The sequence below is a fragment of the Podarcis melisellensis genome, assembly GCF_964234715.1.
Source record: "Podarcis melisellensis genome assembly, chromosome: Z".
Classification (NCBI taxonomy): domain Eukaryota; kingdom Metazoa; phylum Chordata; class Lepidosauria; order Squamata; family Lacertidae; genus Podarcis; species Podarcis melisellensis.
In genome coordinates, this window is record NC_138547.1 from 13,259,465 (window position 1) to 13,279,159 (window position 19,695).

Sequence of the window (19,695 nt, forward strand, 5' to 3'; positions counted from 1 at the left end):
TAATGACAATAATAATGGTTTTATTATTTGTATCCCACCCATCTGATTTGCCTATCTTTGTCACCCAGCTCAGGCATGATATCTCCTCTGTTATCTTATTTCTACACCCTGTTTGCTCATCCTCCCTGACTTCCTCTTTTTGGACTGCTGCTAGACCAACCAGAACAGAGATTTCCTCCCCAATAGCACACTTCGTTTGGTGTTTCTTCTACAGTTGCTATTATTTTTGCCTTTTCTGCTTTTTCCTTGCCCATTTGGGGAAGGAAGGTTTGCTGGAAGGCAAACAGCATCTCCTGGTGCAGAGGGAGTGGGAACAACTGGGCCCCCCAGCTGCATCTCCATCTCTCTCTGAGAGGGAAAGGCACACCTTGAGCCACCCTGGATCCCCGCATCAAAGAGCCGCTCCTCTGCAGGGAGCCTAGAGAAGATTATCAAAGCTTGAAGGAGAAAGATGCTCAGCAGGCGGAGAATGAATATTACAGGTAAAGTTTCTGCCTCTCTTAAGACAGCTCTGCTAATTTCATCTCCCTTTTCCCCCTTCTTATGCCTTTCTTGCTTATAACTCTTCCCCCTTAAATCCCACTTTCCTGGAATACTTTTGGCTTAAGGTGCTAGTCCTCATCCCGCACCAGATCCACACCATACTTTTAAAGCATATCTAATGCAAGTTTAAAGCACATGGCTCACCCTCCCCCAAAGAATCCTGGGTACTGTAGTTTGTAAGGGTGTTGGGAATTGTGCCTCTGTGGAGGGAAAACTACAGGTCCCAGGATTCTTGGTGGTGGTGGCTAGGGAGCAGACAGTTTAGCTTACGGTTCCTGTACAAAACATCATGTACTTTGATAATGTGTTGTTTGTGTTTCTGTGACCCAGGAGTGGGAGAAAACATTTTCAGCCTGAGGCAAGGCATTCAGTTCTGGCAAGGGTTACATGCCTGCAATGGCCAGATTTGCCAGAGGGAAAAGCGGGTGAAGTAACACACGTAGAGCAAGAAGCATGATAATATTGCAGATATTAATATTGTGCAGCTTGAAGCAATTGGATGCATTAAAACTAACTCCTCTTGGAATAAAACTCTGCCCAGACCCATAAGTATTGTTCAAAGCTTTACTAACCAGATCTTCTTTCAAAACAGGTACAAAAACATTAATGATACATCCAAAAACAATTCCTTACAGTTATGTGCATGTCCCAACACAGGTTGGGCTTCTTATAAAATATGAAACGGAGGGTCTGTCTCTCCACAACCTCCATTACAGCCTGGAGCTGTTTTCCCTTTAGGAGAGACCTCATTATCACATCCTTTGTTATTGGCTGCTTGAGAACAACTCACACAAAACAGAGACACCCCCCCCCCCCCGCAGATTAAGATATGCATAAAAGATCAGTCTATCGCTTTCACGTGATCTAAGGTCAGTCACGAGACAAACCAGAAGACATCAACAGTTAATCATCAACCTGCTAGAGAGCAGAAAGCTCCTGTTGCTCTTCTTTAGTTTTGGAAATTTCCAGTTCAACCCTTAGTAATATACATACAGGCATTCACCATTTCAGTGTCAATTAAACAAGTATACTTAACACATAAGAGTTCAAGGACACATTTCAGCCAAGAAAAAGCACTAAAAGAGGGTGTGGATTAGGAGCGGTGCGAGGCCTGGAGAAAGTTCAGGGGGCCATACAGAGAGACTTGGAGGGTTGGATTCAGCCTGCATGGAGGGCAGGTGCATGGAGTTTAGGACGATAAGATGGAGCTACAAAAGAGGAAGGCTCCACTCAATGATAGAACCAGTACCTGGCAACCCTGGGCAAGTTGCTAGGAGCCTGGCAGGGGCATGCTGCCAATGGCTGCCTTGGCCACCCAATTTTGACCTATTCCAGCCGGGCTCTTCCTATGTTCCACCAAACTCGTAAAAATACAGGAACCCTCTTGCCATCAATATCCGTGATGGACCACATTGGTCATTCCGTAATTGTTCTCTTCTCTCTCCCTTTCCTTCCCAGGACTCTTAAAAACCATCGGCTCTTCCTTGCCACCTTCGCTGCTGTGCTTGGGAACTTTAGTTTTGGTTTTGCTTTAGTCTACACCTCCCCGGTCATCCCTGCTTTGGAAAAATCTCTCGTCCACAATTTAAGACTAACAGAGGCAACAGCATCCTGGTTTGGGGTAAGAGTGGCCAGCCAGCAGGAAAGGCGGGAGAAATAGACCTAAGAGGTGCATGCCATTGGTTGGATTGCAGTGTTCCCAAGGGGTGCCAGGTCTCAAAATATGACCCAAAGCTGCAGGGTTTTAGCCTCTTTCTCTGGGTCTCCATGGGAAATATTAAAATCTAAGACTGATGGGGTGGTCTAGTTTCTGCTTGGGAACTTTTGCTGCTAGCCAGGCTGGTCCACCTATGAAGCAGGATCCACAAGGGTAGAAGGACCCAGAGGGGAAACAGATCTACCCTCCAATAAATTTATCGCTTCTACCCAGTGGCAGAAGCGACAGCTGCAGCATGCTTCTTGGAGGCCAGATCTGCCACTTCCTTGGCAGCACCCCCATGCCACTTCTACAGCGGCCTTTTGCTAAACAGGAAGTGCTGCTAGTCTCCTCCCATCCTTCTTCCCAAAGAATGTCCTTATCCCCACCACCACCATCCCCCTTGTTCCTGATGTAGATCTTCACTCACTCCTTCCCTGGTTATAGTGATGGGGTGTGTGTGCCTTTTTGTGGTTTGGCTCAAGTGCCAAAATGTATAGGACCAGCCCTGCTGCTAGCCCCCCCCCATCCTGTTAGGCTCCACCCCCTGGTCTATATGCCATCATGTGAGCCTTAGGAGACCCAGCAGCCCTGGGCTCAACCAAAAGAATCTGCTTCAACCTTTGCAATGGAAGAACCCAAGCTGAGTGAGGGGCTGAGGCTGAAGCAAGGATATGACTTCTATTTCTGGGCAAGTTGCTGTATCTTGGATTAGTTGACTCTACCTCGCTTGCAGGGTTGTTGAGAGGACACGATTGCATTTTTCAAATCCCTAAGGGCACAAAACGGTTCTCTGCTGCTCCAGAGGGCAGAAGTGGATCTCATAGGCTTCAGGTACAGGAGGGTAGGTTTAGATGGAACGTTAGGAAAATTATATTGTCAGTAAGAGAGGTTTAGCAACAAACCAATTACCAAGAGGAGGAGTAGACTCCTCTGCTTTGGAAGTCTTCAACTGGAACCTGATGAGCCCTGGAGATGTTCTTGCTCTTAAGTTTTCTTCTATGACCTCGTGGCTGGATTAGCATAGGGGTGGGGAACTTTTTTTCCAAAACCTACACTGGCTCCCAGTACGTTTCCAAGCACAATTCAAAGTGTTGGTGCTGACATTTAATCCCCTAAATGGCCTCGGTCCAGTATACCTGAAGGAGCGTCTCCACCCCCATCGTTCTACCCGGACACTGAGGTCCAGTGCCGAGGGCCTTCTGGCAGTTCCCTCACTGCGGGAAGCCAAGTTACAGGACACCAGGCAGAGGGCCTTCTTGGTAGTGGCACCTGCCCTGTGGAACGCCCTCCCACCAGATGTCAAAGAGAAAAACAACTACCAGACTTTTAGAAGGCAGCCCTGTTTAGGGAAGCTTCCTGCTTGGCAGGGGGTTGGACTCGATGGCCCTTGTGGTCTCTTCCAACTCTATGATTCTATGATTCTAATGTTTAACAGACTATTGTATTTTAATATTCTGTTGGAAGCCGCCCAGAGTGCCCAGTCAGATGTGCAGGGTATTAATAATAATAATAATAATAATAATAATAATAATAATAATAACAACAACAATTACAGCATTATAAATCAAGGGCCACATTCCCCCCTGGATAAATTTCCAAGGGCTGCATAGCATTTGTGGGAGGGGCTAGAGGCGAAAGTGGGTGGAACTACAATGCAAATGCTATTATTAATAACTACACGACTTTTAGAAGACATCTGAAGGCAACCTGTATAAGGAACCTTTTAATGGTTGATGTTTTTCTGTTGTTTTATATGTGTTGCAAGCCTCCCAGAGTGGGCGGGGTGAATGAATGAATGAATGAATGAATATATATATATACCTGCAGGTCTCAGGGCAGTTACAACAGAAAACCACAATGTAAAAACAGAGAATAAATAATAAAAACAAAAACAATCCAATAATCCCCTTCTCCCCAACACATTTTAAAAGGACAGTGGATGTCAGTCAGCCAAAGGCTTGGGTTAAAGAAGAATGTTTTTGCCTGGTGCCTAAAGGTGTATAATGAAGGCACCAGGTGAACCTCCCTGGGGAGAGCATTCCACACATAGGGAGCCGCTGCCGAAAAGGCCTGTTCTCATGTTGCCATCTTCCTGATCTCTTGTGGAGAAGGCACACAAAAAAGGGCCTCAGAAGATGATCTCAGGGTCCAAGTTGCTTCGTATGGAAAGAAGCAATTCATTGAGGTATTTTGCCTTCATCCAGCTCATTTCAACCACTCAAAGAGTATGGAAAGCAGGGCTGTGAGGGTTGTGGCCTGGGAAGATTTTCCAGGGACCCGAATTAGAAGATGGCCCAACTCTAGGATTCTGAAAAATTAAACAAGTGGATTTTGCAGAGATGATTAGGCCTAAGAATTTTAATCTGGGGAGCGATCTGCAAATCCATCAGATTAGTCAACGGATGCTAATTTTAACCAGTAGGGCAGAGAGATAAATACATCCACTGGGTGCTGCTGCTTTGGCTCCAGTGTGTCGCTCTAGCAGAGGAGGCTGTGTTAAAAGTGGCCTTCCTGTCTGACAATGTGGGAGTTTTTTGTTGATTAAACCATAATGTCACATGCTTCCCTTTTTTCTCTTAACATCGCCTACACTGAGGCTTTAATAATATGCAAATATACTTAAATATAGTTGATGGGTGGGTTTAAGAGGCATGTCAGCTCTGCCTATTTTCCACAACCTATCCCAGCCCCCCTAGCCTGTAATCTTCATTCTAGTGAGAGTAATTGTTCAGGTGTCATTACCGATTCCAAAGACAAACATAACTTTAATGAACAGACTATACAACCCACTAGACTTGCTTGTGATGCTTCCTTCCTGGGCAAAATACTCATGGTTCTATATAGGACACTCTATTCACGCTGAGAGCTAGAAGGGACCACTGGCAGAGGAAGAGGAGGGCAGGGGGAGCGTACCACCCCCGGCAGCATGATCCTGGTGGGGCACCATCACAGCTGCCCCTCTGCTCGTGCTGGGCACCACGACCCCGCAGGCGGTGTGCCATGCCTCCAGGACGCGTGCCAGCCACGCCCACGCCTGATCTCTGCCCCCGGTGCCAGAGCATGAAGCTCTGCCACTGGAAGGGACCACAAGTTCATCTAGTCCCACCCCCTGCAATGTAGCTTAAGAATCCCCAACTGATGGCCACCCGGCATTTGTTCAGAAATCTCCAATGAAGGAGAGTCCATCACCTTCTGAGAGTCCATCCCACTGTTCTCAAACAGCTCTTACTGTCAGAAATGTCTTCCTTATGTTTAGTCAGAATCTTCTTTTTAATCATTTGAATTTATTGGTTCAGATCCTGCCCTCTGGAGCAACAGAAAACAAGAGGCTCCATCTTCCATGTGACAGCACCTCGGCCATTATATTAGGGTTGCCATATTTCAGATGCAATTCAAACACAAAAGTTGTTGAGGGCTTCCCCCCCCAAAAAAAATCTCAGACAACCAATACCGTCATATTCTGTTTGCCAGGTGTATGGCAGCCCTACCTTATATTAGCTCCCAGAATGCTCTTCTCCATGCTATACATACCCAGCTCCCTCAAGTCTTTCCTTCATCATGGAAAATTTATTTTTCCCCCAGGCCAGATTTCTCAGGGTGCTGAATTCAAAGCCTACTAGTTGCAATCCTATTTCTATGGTTTCAGGCCACCATCATGATCATATTTGCTTTCCTAACATATTGCCCCTGTTTCTTTGTGTGTCTGGCAGTCTGTGTTCACTCTTGGAGTCGCAGCAGGTGGTTTGGGCACCATGTATTTCAACGACTACCTGGGCCGCAAGCTGAGCATCATGTTTTCTGCTGTCCCATCTGTCATCGGATATCTCTTTATGACCAGCGCCCAAGGGACCTGGATGCTGCTGGTGGGCAGGCTGTTAACAGGATTTGCTGGGGGAGTGACTTCTGCTTCCATCCCAGTAAGTCAACAATGTTCTTTTCCTTGAGGTTCAATCTCATTCCAGCAAACTCAAATTGAGTACCATACGTTGAAAGCACTTTGAGGCCACTTTAAACAGTAATGGCTCCCTCCCAAAGAATCCTGGGAAGTGTAGTTTGTTCAGGGTGCCAAGAGTCATTAGGAGACTCCTGTTCACCTCCCAAAACCACCATTCTGAGAGTGGTGTAATAACCAGTCCCTCTTCCCAGAAAACATCCAGGAATTGCTAAGCCCACACTGGAACTTGGATGGGTCATAGAGATTTTCTTGCCTCCGCAGCTACTTTTGGGCATGTGCCCAAGAGCCTGGATGGTAAAGTGATAATTGTCTCTGCCACACACTTCCTTCCTCTTCCATTTACTGGCTGAGCAATATTTAAAATAGTGAAGCTGGAGGTAGTGGTGTCCTGAGTTGTAGTTCCCCCTTTCTGTCTCCTGAAAGGACCACAGGAATATTAGGGGAAGGACCATAGTACAATGGGAGAGCATCTGCCTTGCGTAGAAGGCCCCAGATTTAACCCCTGGCATCTTCAGGTAGGGCTGGGAATATCCCCAGTCTGAAACCTTGGAGAGCCACTAACAGTCAACAATAGTGGAGCAGTGCATCTGACTCAGTAGAAGGCAGCTTCCCAAGTTTTCCCATTTAAACCAGACCATTATTTGGAACCATAAGGACTGGAAAGCTTAATTTAATTTTAGGGGAACAGTCATAGCTCAGTGGTAGAGCATCTGCTTTTTATGTGGAAGGTCCCTGTCATCTCCAGATGGGGCTGGGAAAATTTCCCCGCCTAAAATCTTGGAAAGTCACTGCCAATCAGTGTTGACAATCATGAGCTGTTTGATTTTCATACTAACCTACCTTTCAGGGGCCCTGAGTGCAACAGAGTTCTCTACACCTATGAATCCCAGCAACTGGAATTCAGAGGCATATTGCATCCGACAGTATGTGGCAAGGAACAGGGGAGAAATTAAGTTCTCATTCAAATGTAAACTTTTAAAAAATGCAATTCCCAACACAATATTTGAACCAAAACACAGCCATTCTACAAAATACCTACTCATCTGGATTTTGCACTACAGTTTTCCAGCCACGCAATGTCTCAAAAAATGCATGTGCTAAGGTAAAGTGCATCAATGCATATATCAGTGAAAATAACCTACAGAAGTGCAAAACTGCTCAGAAATAACACGTAGAGTAGGAGACATTCGCACAAAAAATGTTGATGACTTTTTTTTGAGGACATGTTATTTATAAAAAAAAATCACAGGCTAATGTACAAACATGGATGACTGATGTTATGCTTGTTAAAACAAGAAACTGAGAGAAGCTGAAACTGATAGATTCATCCATCCCTATTTGTGGCTACATCCATTAACTTAGGTCCATTAATTTCACTGGGTCTACTCTGTGCAAAGCCTATTTGGACACACACACCCCTGTTCTGCTGATTAAATTCTGGCAACTTACCTTCCTTTTCTGTCCCTCCAGGTGTACATCTCTGAGATCTCTCACCCTGGAGTCCGGGGAGCTTTGGGCTCCTGCCCTCAGATCATGGCCGTCTTGGGTGCCCTTTTCCTCTATGCTTTAGGCAAGTAATTGGATGTGAACTGTGGAGGAACGGATCAGCGTCAGACTATTTGGCTTAAACGTAGGGCGGCTGGTGGTCCTTAGATCAGTGGTGTCTTCAGACAGGAGAACTGGGCTTCAGAGATGATTGGAATGCTTTGTTTGTTCTGGAAGGATTAAGGTATCCTTCTCCTCCCCCTGCCAGAGTCTTGCATCCCCTCTTCCAATACATGGGCCTAGTCTTCTGGTTGGACAAGTAAGACCAGCTCAGGACCTCCCCAAATTGCAGGGTTTCCAACCCAGTGACTCCTTGTTTATTTGTTTGGAGAAACACTGGAAATTTCACAAGCTATTTATCTGATCTTTTGAAGTCATTCTGTGTTTAACCCTTTCTCAGACCTTTGACACTGAGGTCCAGCTCCGAGGGTCTTCTGGTGGTTCCCTCACTGCGAGAAGCCAAGTTACAGGGAACCAGGCAGAGGGCCTTCTCGGTAGTGGCACCCACCCTGTGGAACGCCCTCCCACCAGATGTCAAAGAGAAGAACAACTACCAGACTTTTAGAAGACATCTGAAGGCAGCCCTGTTTAGGGAACCTTTTAATGTTTAACAGACCACTGTATTTTAATACTTTGTTGGAAGCCGCCCAGAGTGGCTGGGGAAACCCAGCCAGATGGGCGGGGTATAAATAAATGATGATGATGATGATGATGATGATGATGATGGCAGAAATACACATTGGTTATCAGAGCTTAGCCAATGTCTGGGGCGTGGGCTTCAGATCAGTGGCAGAGCTTATGCTTTGCATGTAGAAATGTCCTAGGTTTAATAGCCAGCAGCTCCAGTTGGGCTGTGAAAGACTCCAGAGGAGAGGAGAGTGCCCTGGATCTTGGGTGCTGCTGGTGGGCTACCCATTGGGGCATCAGGTTGGCAACTGTGAGAACAGTATGCTGGACTAGAAGCGCCATTGGCCTGATCCAGCAGGCTCTTATTCCTTGTCTGAAACTCTTGGAGAACTGCTGCCAGTCAGTACAGACACTAATGAGCTAGATCAGCCTTTCTCAACCTGTGGGTCCCCAAATGTTGTTGAACTACAACTCCCATCACCCCTAGCTAGCAAGGTCAGAGCTCAGGGATGATGGGAGTTGTAGTCCAACAACATCTGGGGACCCACAGGTTGAGAACCGCTGAGCTAGATGGACCAATGGGCTGACTCAACATAAGGTGGTTTCTTATATTCCTGGAAAAGGCCATAGCACCATAACAGAGCATCTGCTTTGCGTGCCATGTTCATTCCCCATCTTCTCCAGTTAAGGCTGGGAGAGACCTGCATCTGAAACCTTTCAAGGTCTGTTGCCATCCAGTGCAGGCATTACTGAGCTAGATGAACCAATTATTGGAGTCACGAAAGCTACTTCCTGTTGGAATCAGATAGATTTGAACCCTGGCCTCCCAGGTCGTAGTCTAACTCTCCAACCATTGCACCACACTGGCTCTTCAGGTTACTCTTTCAGGGGCCAGTCAACCTTTTCTGTAAATGTTCAGGTTGACATTCAAGAGGCAAGGACTGTGTAACGCAAGAGCCAGGAAGTGCCCACGGAAGACCAAACACACTGGACAGGATTGGGGAGCCGATAATGTCGCAGTCAGGCTCTTGGTTGCAAAACCTGAGATCGAAACAACAGATTGGGTGGAGATAATGCAGTCGCTCAGGGCGCCTGCCAATTAACTCAGAACATGTAAGGTTTTTGAAACAGCCTGGCTGGTAAAGGAATGGAGAGAGAAAGGGGATCCAGCAGTAATTTTGTAGGCCTTCCCAAGATGACAAAAAGGACTGGAATTACTGTACATTTAAGCTGTTGTGCCCAAAGCTGGGGCAGTCACCATGGTATCTTCCAGCTGATATTGGACTACAACAGGTATGGGTAATCTTTGGCCCTCCAGATACTCATGAACTATATCAGCCCCAGTCAGCATGGCCAACAGCCAGGGATGATGGGAGCAGTAATTCAGCAACATCTGGAGGCCCAAAGGTTCCCCAAGTGTGGACTACACCAGCTCTGAACATGGGGAGTAGAGGGGTATGGTTGTTTATTACTGTTGCAGCTTGTTGGAGACAGTCCTTCACTCACCTCTTGCTCTGTCCTCTTCCCACTGCAGGCCTCGTTGTTCCCTGGCGCTGGATGGCAGTGGCTGGACAGGTGCCTGTCCTACTCATGATTGTATTGCTGTCTTTCATGCCTGACTCACCTCGTTTTCTGGTCTCCAAGGGGAGGGAGGATAAGGCCCTGGATGCCCTGGTATGGCTGAGAGGAGCAAAGGCAGAGTACTGGTGGGAATACGAGCGAATCAAGGAAAGCTTCAGTGAGCAGGTGTGCTATGGAAGGGAGGGTCGAACATGTCAATTTCAGTTCCTTTGTTCCAGTCGTAAATTCAGTTCTCCACATTTTCACATCCTTTTGCAACTTACAAAAAAAAAAAAAAGCTCCTGTGAAAATTTGTCAGCATTTTTGTGTGAATTTCTCTTACTGTACACATTTTTTAATGAGATGTTCCCTAATGTCCCCCCACTTTTTTTTTTTTTGCAAGGCCACTTTTCTCTAATTCAATGCATTTTTGAACCAATTTTCACCCATATAGGCATTTTTATGGATGCTTTGCCTAGCATTTTCATTTTTGTACACCTTACTTGGCTGAAGTGCAGCACTACAAAATTTGGCAAAGTGTGAATTTTGAAGGAGGGCTGTGTTTTAGTTTGTACAGTGGTACCTCAGTTTAAGAACAGTCCTGTTTACGAACTACTCCGCAAAACCGGAAGTAGTGTCCCGGTTTCCGAAATTTACCTCGGTCTAAGAATGGAAGCCGAACGGTGGAAGGGCACCAGCTGCAGGAGGCCTCATTAGGGAGAGAGCACCTCGGTTTAAGAACAGTTTCGGTTTAAGAACAGACTTCCATATATATATATATATATATATATATATATATATATATATATATGCAGGTTTTGGTGTCCTCGGGTGTCTTCCCGTGTAAAAGTTGGGGTGTCTAGGCGACGTTTCGACGAGGTCTCACTCGTCATCTTCAGGCTGGTGCTTTCGGCTTCTTGTTACTGGAACAGAGCAGGATCTCAGTGTTTGAGTTCCTATAAATACTGTTGAGGGGGTGTGGTGTATAGCCTCCAATGTTCTGGGCAGAGAGGAAGTTCCCAGGCTAGTGTGCCTTTTCTTCTTTTGTTCCTTAATTACTTGAGGGATATCCTGAGTGATTTCTTGAGTGATATCCTGAGTACCACTTTGTGAAGAGTTTTTCTGAGAAGATGGCTGTACTGCACTTAGTTGTGCTCTGGCTTGGCTTCGTGTATAGGGGCGAGCTGTGGTTTTGTGGCTTGTGTCAGCTCGCCCCTATACACGAAGCCAAGCCAGAGCACAACTAAGTGCAGTACAGCCATCTTCTCAGAAAAACTCTTCACAAAGTTCAAGAGGTCAAGACACAAAGACTTTAGCAACTAATCCACACCTAATGACCCACCTAAGTGGTACTCAGGATATCACTCAAGAAATCACTCAGGATATCCCTCAAGTAATTAAGGAACAAAAGAAGAAAAGGCACACTAGCCTGGGAACTTCCTCTCTGCCCAGAACATTGGAGGCTATACACCACACCCCCTCAACAGTATTTATAGGAACTCAAACACTGAGATCCTGCTCTGTTCCAGTAACAAGAAGCCGAAAGCACCAGCCTGAAGATGACGAGTGAGACCTCGTCGAAACGTCGCCTAGACACCCCAACTTTTACACGGGAAGACACCCGAGGACACCAAAACCTGCATTCCTGTACCCGTGAAAATCTACGAAAGCATATATATATATATATATATATATATATATATATATATATATATATATATATATATATATATTTGCTTTCGTAGATTTTCACGGGTACAGGAATGCAGGTTTTGGTGTCCTCGGGTGTCTTCCCGTGTAAAAGTTGGGGTGTCTAGGCGACGTTTCGACACTCAAGATATCCCTCAAGTAATTAAGGAACAAAAGAAGAAAAGGCACACTAGCCTGGGAACTTCCTCTCTGCCCAGAACATTGGAGGCTATACACCACACCCCCTCAACAGTATTTATAGGAACTCAAACACTGAGATCCTGCTCTGTTCCAGTAACAAGAAGCCGAAAGCACCAGCCTGAAGATGACGAGTGAGACCTCGTCGAAACGTCGCCTAGACACCCCAACTTTTACACGGGAAGACACCCGAGGACACCAAAACCTGCATATATATATATATATATATATATATATAATATGTAATATAAAAACGGCCTCACAGTTTGCAGTTAACTAGGAGAACTCTAAAGTGGCACCACCCCAATTTTCTCATCTCCTTCTGTGCCCCCTGCTCCCAAATTACATTCTTGTGTCTTAAAAGTAGGGCTGGAGGAGGAATCTGCCTTTACTCAGATTCTAAATCCCACTTACTGTACTTTTCCGTGTATAACACACACACACACACACACACACACACACACACCGTGTATAAGATGCCCCCTATTTGGGGGGACTAAAAATTAAGAAAACACCACGTCCCCGCTAGGCACTACCCATTTGTAAGACAACCCACTATTTTTAAACATAATTTTTCAGTAAAAAACATAGTCCTATACATGGAAAAGTACAGTACTTAATCCAACCCAAGAGGATTATGACCAGGGGCAGGTCAGTGGCCCACTTCGGAATCTGCAGTCTGGCAGATTCCTTTGCAAAGTGCCCTGGAGTTTTAAAGCTACAGTTACTTAACACTGTAGTCTGAGTATTGCACACACACCCCAGGGGCGTCTTAGCCATAGAGGCTAGTGGCACGGGGAGCCATGGCACCAAGTTCTGGAGGGCGCCAGGGAAGAGGCGGAGGCTGGATGCAGCGCCTCCTGGCATCAGCTCGCCGCCCTCGCCCGGACCCGGAGCCTCCGCCCCGCCGGAGGAGCTGCCCTGCAGCCACTGCCTGCCCAGAAGGAAACGTAGGGGTGGGGGGGCGGAAGAAGGATCCTTGCACCATGGTGCCAGATATGCGTAAGACGGCCCTGGCTCCCCCGCACTGTCTTCCCCACCTTTGAAGCTTTTGAAATAGCCTGCCTAGCTGCCTATGCTTGCTGGGGCTGGTGGGAGCTGTAGTTCAAAACATCTAGAGGGCACGAGGTTGGCCAAATCTAGAATATACCCCTGAATGGAAATAGTTTCCCGCAAGAATTCCTCCTCCATTCATCTGGAAGGCAACAAATCCTCAAGTGTGATGTGTTTCTGTCTTCTTCTTGATATAGAACAGGTGCGAGGAGCCATTGGCCCTTCAGGTGCTGCTGAACTACAACTCCCAGGGGAGAATGGTACTTCAGCACTTTCTGGAAGGCCAAAGACTCCCTAGACATAGGAGCAATTGTCTATCGAAAGGGAGAGCCAAGCAAAAGGGAAGGCATCATTCCATTCCTTGGAGGCCATTCCACGAAATCCTGATCTTGTTCCTGGGTGTGTGTGAAATGGATCTGTCTGAGCCATTTGTATCCATATTTCCTTAGAACAGACCAATTTCTTGGAAAGAGATCAAGCAGCCCTACATCTGGAAACCGCTGGCTATCACCTTGTTGATGAGGTTCCTGCAGCAGCTCTCAGGGGTTACCCCCATTCTTGTATACTTGCAGGTGATATTTAGCAGCACAGAGGTCATATTGGTAAGCTAGCCACTTATCCGAAATTCTCCTCAGGACCTGTCCCCACCCCCATTCCACCCACTACCTTCCTTTTTTGGCTTCCATTGAAGTATCCTGCAAACTCTCATTTGTGAAGGGGCCTTCTAACAACAGTTCCCAGGATGCTTTGGGGGAAGCCATGACTGTTTAAAGTGGTAAGAGAGTGATTTAAATGTTTGGAGCAGATGTAATTTAGTTTTTACAGCATGCCTTCCAACGTTCCTCAGATGAAAGGAGAGACATTCTGTTCTACATCAGTATCACTGCCCAAGGGGAGGGGTTTTCCCATGTTTTTATTAAAGTTTTTCATTATACAGACAGCCCCTGCCCCGCAACTCCCCCGACCATTGCCTATGCTGATGGGCTAACGGGAGTTCTAATTTAACAGCATCGAGGGAATCAAATACCAAATCAGCCTACAGAAGTGAGGGTGCTGCTTGTTCACTGTATGTTTCATTCTACCATTGTGGCACAATGGTTAGGTTAGGGTGTTGGACCAGGACCTGGGAGACCAGGGTTCGAATCCTGACTCAGCCATGAAGCTGCTTGAGTGACCTTGCGCCAGTCACCATATCTCTGCCTAATCTACCTCACAGGATTTTTGTGAGGATGAACTGGGGAGGAGGGAAATGATGTACACCACCTTGAGAAAAGGTGGCATATAGAGGTGATAAATAAAATAAAATACCTTCATAACCTGTACATTCCCCACACCCCAGCACCAAACTAGACATGAAGCTAAATGTGGCATTTGGAATCACCATAAAAAATTGCTCCTCATCCACATCCACTATTGATTAAGAAAAAATATTATATCATTCTTAGTTTATTAAATTCATTCTCGTAACAGAAAAAAATAAAACTCTCATTTCCCTCAGGCTTACAGCCTAAAGAGACACGAGAGAAAGGGGAAATGGGTTGGGGGCGGGGGAGGATTTATTATCATGTCCAGTTTGGCCAGTTATCTCCTGTTCGCTGCGTGTGTCTGTTTTAAGAAAATGCTGACTTAGGGAAGGAGCCTCAGACACGCTAAATGTTTTCTCCTTTTACCTTTGCAGGAGCCACAATATGATGCTGTTATCGTGGGGGCCGTACGCTTAGCATCAGTGGCAGTGGCCACCTTCTCAATGGACAAAGTCGGAAGGAAGGTTCTTCTGTATATCTCAGGTGCAGGTTTTGTCCACTCTTATCACACCCCACCTGGTGCATCTATAGATCAATTTTGCAGAGTCAAAACCAGCTTTGGGGAATTGTTTGGCTCAATCATTTGGGTGTGGGGGAGAGAGATAGGGGAGAGAGAAAGTATTGAATTGAAAGCACTGAACATGTGGGGTGCGGGTGGGCATTCTCTCCCCATCACCCCCCAAACCAGATACCCGATAAAGTGAAATGGGCCGCTGGTGCTTTGCAACATTTGCCTTTGCCAGCCTAGGCCAGTGTTTCCCAACCTTGTGCCTCCAGCTGTTTTTGAACTACAATTCCCATCATCCCTGACCACTGGTCTTGCTAGCTAGGGATGATGGGAGTTGTAGGCCAAAAACATCTGGAGGCACAAGGTTGGGAAACACTGGCCTAGGCCACATTCACACCACACATTTAAACCACTATGATATCACTTTAAACAGTCCTGGTTTCCACACAAGAATTCTGGGAGCCGTAGTTAAGGGTACTGAAAGCTGTTAAGGAAACCCCTTATGGCCTTCACAGAGCTACAATTCTGGAGTTCCGAATTCTGAAGAGAGATTGGTCATTAAACTACACTAGGGATGGTAGGTGTAGTTCAGCAACATCCATGAGGTAGGCCAAAGTTCTCCTACCCCAAGCACTTTACAGGGGGGAAAACCCTGTAGGTTCTTAGCCACAGGGCCATCTCCCTAGAATGTCAGGATCCAGAGACTGGGTGTGAAATAATGAGCAGGTTGAGGAAATTCCCAGACATAAATAAACCTCACATCTCACACTGTTCTTCTTCTTTTTTGACAGCCATCATTATGCTTGCCTCAAACTTGACTTTGGGCTTCTACATCCACTTCATACCTCAATATTCCCACAATTCAGCAATTATGGTTAACTGTAGCAGCCATGAGGGCCTGGCTACCAGCTGGATAAGTGGCCTCACTGTCATCCCTCTGATTGCCACCATGGTCTTCATTGTAGGTATGTTATTGTCAAGAACAGGAAGCCACCCAGATACCCTCTGAATGTTTTAAGCAGTAGCTTGATGTGGCTTACTATTATTGCAAATTAAATTTATATACCATCCTTCAACTGAGGATCACAGGGCATTTATAGTATAAAATTATGCAAGGTGTGGAGAATGTGGAAAGACAATAACTTTTCTCTTGTCTGTCATAACGCTGGAATTCACGGACATCCAGTGAAGCCGAATGTTGGAAGATGCAGGACAGATCAGAGAAAGACCTTCTTCACACAGCACATAGTTTAACTATGGAATTCACAAGAGGCAATGATGACCACCGGCTTGGATGATTTTAAAAGAGTACTGTACAAATTCATGGAGGAAGAGGAGCCTGTCAATGGCTACCAGTCATGATGGAAGTGTATTACCTCCAGTACCTGTCACTGGGGACCATGAGTTGGGAGAATGCTGTTGTGCTCAGAACTTGTTTGTTGGTTTCCCTTTGGGGTATGTGGTTGGCCACCATAACAACAGGATACTGGATTAGATGGGCCTTTGCTCTGAGCCAGCAGTGCTCTCCTTATGTCAAAGCTTCCCTACACCTGCTGTTATAGAACAGAACTAAATCAAAATTGACAGTTATAGCTGTTTTGGTTTGCCACACTAACATGTTTGAGGAAGGACTAGTCATTCAGCTTTGCCTGAGGTTTTTCAGAGGGGCTCCTCTTTCCTGTCTCTAGGTTATGCCATCGGTTGGGGTCCCATCACCTGGCTGCTGATGGCTGAGATTCTCCCACTGAAGGCCCGAGGGACAGTGTCTGGGTTGTGTGTTCTTGTGAGCTGGTTGACTGCCTTTGTCTTGACAAAAGTCTTTCTGTTGGTTAAGGTAAGTAGAAGAGTAGGGTCGGCTTACCCATAGGTGCAAGGGGTGCGGGGCACTCAGGCGCCGGGCTCTCAGGGGTGCCAGGCTGAGAGTCTGGGGCCGAGATTTGGAGTCCGGGGATTGGGAAGAGCCAACAGCCGCTGTAGAGCAGAGCAGAGCCTGTCAGAGCGCAGCAGCAGTTCTGCTGCAGGCAAGCGAGGTGCTGAGGCAGCCGGCTGACTCCACTCTCCTGCGTGCCCGGGCCGTCAAGAGGCCTGCCCAGAGCACGTGGCTCACACAAGGCGCCTGGCTTCACTCAGTCACCGCCACCTCGGGCTCGACTGTTGTGCTGGGCTCTCCTTGCCCCCCCTCCCCCCCCAGGCACCTGGCCCCAGCCTTGCTCTGCCCCCACTGCCGCTGCCACCGCCTCAGGCTCCTCTATTGCTGCTGAGGTGGCCAGCCCAGCCAGCTCTGCTGTGTGCACCTCGCTGACCCGCCCTAAAAAAAATGTCCACAACTTTGTGGTCCCCCCCTAAAAAAGGTCGACTTGGGGGGGCGCGCCAGGCGGATCTTTGCACCCCAGCACCGCATATATGATTAAGATGGCCCTGAAGAAGAGACTTCATACATGTTGCGAGATATGCCACAGAAAGGGGCTATGTACACCCCCCCATTCACCTTCAGTGCAGCCCCCCCACAATCTGTATCTATCGTGTCGTTTCTTATGGAATATTATGTTTTGATGTGTTTTCCCCACAAACCCAGTTTCAGGTGAAACTGAGAAAAAGGACCTAGCGGCGTTTTAAGCTGGTAACATTTACACAGCCCTAACCTGCTTTAACAGTCTGACCCCTGATCCTGGGAACCTTTAGCACCCTTAACAAACTACAGTGGTACCTTGGGTTAAGTACTTAATTCGTTCCAGAGGTCCGTTCTTAACCTGAAACTGTTCTTAACCTGAAGCACCACTTTAGCTAATGGGGCTTCCTGCTGCCGCCGTGCCGCCGGAGCATGATTTCTGTTCTTACCCTGAAGCAAAGTTCTTAACCTGAAGAGTCTGTAACCTGAAGCGTACGTAACCTGAAGCGTATGTAACCTGAGGTACCACTGTACAACCCACAGAATCCTTTGGAGGAAACTATGACTGTTTAAAGTGGCATCATAGCGCCACCATAGTGCATAGTGGTGTGAATGAAGCCAAAGTCTCAGTACCCTCACCAGGGTCTAGAGCAGGGTTGGGGAATGTTGTTGTTTTTTTAGCACAGGGGCCACATATGACTAGTGGGCAAGGCCACAGTCAAAAGTGGGAGGAGCACCTAGGAAATAGATTTAATGCATAAATAAGTACTTTTCACTCTGCCCCATGTCCTCTTTCTCTGCTTGTCCAAAGGATAATTTCTTTTTCTTTTCCAGGCACAGTATGGTCTGGAGGTTCCTTTCTTCTTCTTTGGCGCTATCTGCATAGTGAACCTTATCTTCACGTTTTTCATTCCTGAAACCAAAGGAAGGTCCTTGGAGCAGATTGAATCATACTTCCGGACTGGGCAGAAATAATGTATGGAATCTTTCCACTGCCTTAAATGAACTTTCAACATCAATTCAAGTCCTTACAATATGAGCAAATGAGAGACTTTTGAGGCCATGGCAGGTGGACCACTGTGATAACTTATTATCCAAGCTCCTCCAGTCCTTCAACTGGGATGGGAGGTGGGGGCGGATATAGTGAGATATTATTGCTCATATGCATTTATTAATTTCCTTAAAACTGACAGGTACCATGGCAGCTAAGAGGTTGCAATACACACCAGAAAGTTCTCAGTTGGAACCTTGCTTCAGTCACAAACTCATTAAATGGTTGAAGGCAAGCCACTCTCTCTTTATTAGCTCCCTCCATCTGCAATATAAAAACAATGATACTGACCTACCTTGCAAGGTCTGCTATTAGGATGTGTGTGAAGCATTTTGAACATTGTGAACCAAGGGCCGCCAACATCTGTGAGCCAGTGAGCATATCTGGAATTTTGAGAAAGTGCCATGGGTGCAATTAATCATTTGTTCATCCCAGGTGTTTCAATGGACTTCTCCATCACTATCCAAACCACACAGTCCATTTCCCCCCTTTTTAAAAATGGATTTATTTGAACTAGAGCAACTGAGTGCTTTATTTAAGCAAATCTGACATTTCAGTATGTGTTTGAAATCCCTCCTACAAAATATTGGCTAGAGGCACCATTTGTCATTTCCCCATGTGCTCAGCTTGGGTCTAGCAGATTACCTGACAATCACCACACCTATTTTCCTGGTCCATGAGAAACAATGGAAATGGAAAAGAACACTAGATTGCCATGGGCCCCTGTCTATAAGACGTTTAGCCAATAGCATTCAAGAAGTCTGTCAAGGACCCAGATTCCACTGGCAGCTCTGATCACATTCAGCACAACTGTTGCTGCCATTGCCAAGTGACCTGACCAATATCATTATCATCATTACCACCTAACTCCTGGGCTTGACAAACAGAAATAAACAAGGGTTTCTTTTCATATCATGGAGAGCAAAGTCAGCAAAGTCATCTGCTCAGAAAACTGCAGTGAGAGGCACAGCTGCAGGAACCAGTTGAAAAAGTTGGCAGCCCCAACAACCACACCATGGAATCCAACGCCAAACATCAGAATGCATTATGTGTATTAACCATAGGCAGCTTTAGCTTTTTAAACTGCACATTGGTTTCATACTACTTCTAAGGAGAAGAGGAAGCCCCAACTATTTATTGAACTAGATGGAAAATGTTTATGTATTTAAAACGTCAGCAAATGGCATTGCATTCTGTTCTTGTATTTGCAGCCCAAGCACACATATTTGCTTTAATAGTGCCATTTTTCAAATAATGAATAATTGCTTGGCAAAGAAGACAGTGCAAGAGGGGATTGGAGAAAAGGGGGAGGGTTTTATGGACTAGTTCAGTGGTGTCCAAACTTTTTTCAAAGAGGGCCAGATTTGATGAAGTGAAGGGTTGTGAGGGCCGACCAAAGGGCCAACCAAAATTGTTAACCTTTTTTAGGATTGAAGTTGTTGAGGGTTTTTTAGGATTTTACCCCAGGAAATAAATTGCCACAGGGGCAGGATTAAACTGACCGGTGGGCCGGATTAAGCACCCGAAATTGACTTTGGACATGCCTGGACTAGGTTAAGCTCAACAACTACAGG

General features: G+C 46.3%; 1 protein-coding gene across 2 annotated transcripts; it reads left to right on the plus strand.

The window, feature by feature from the left end:
- The first annotated feature begins 209 nt into the window (after positions 1-209).
- SLC2A6 (solute carrier family 2 member 6) lies at positions 210-18,356 on the plus strand. 2 transcript variants are annotated; one of them, XM_081896217.1, is made up of 10 exons: positions 210-482; positions 2,002-2,164; positions 5,953-6,159; positions 7,668-7,767; positions 9,904-10,115; positions 13,319-13,471; positions 14,548-14,656; positions 15,473-15,646; positions 16,370-16,515; positions 17,905-18,356. In XM_081896217.1, the coding sequence occupies exons 3-10, from the start codon at positions 5,995-5,997 to the stop codon at positions 18,043-18,045; spliced, it is 1,200 nt and encodes a 399-aa protein (XP_081752343.1). In that variant the 5' UTR covers positions 210-482; positions 2,002-2,164; positions 5,953-5,994; the 3' UTR covers positions 18,046-18,356. The 2 variants fall into 2 exon arrangements, with proteins under 2 accessions (XP_081752343.1, XP_081752344.1); XM_081896218.1 differs by lacking the exons at positions 210-482; positions 2,002-2,164 and adding an exon at positions 2,895-3,073.
- The last annotated feature ends 1,339 nt before the right edge of the window (positions 18,357-19,695 follow it).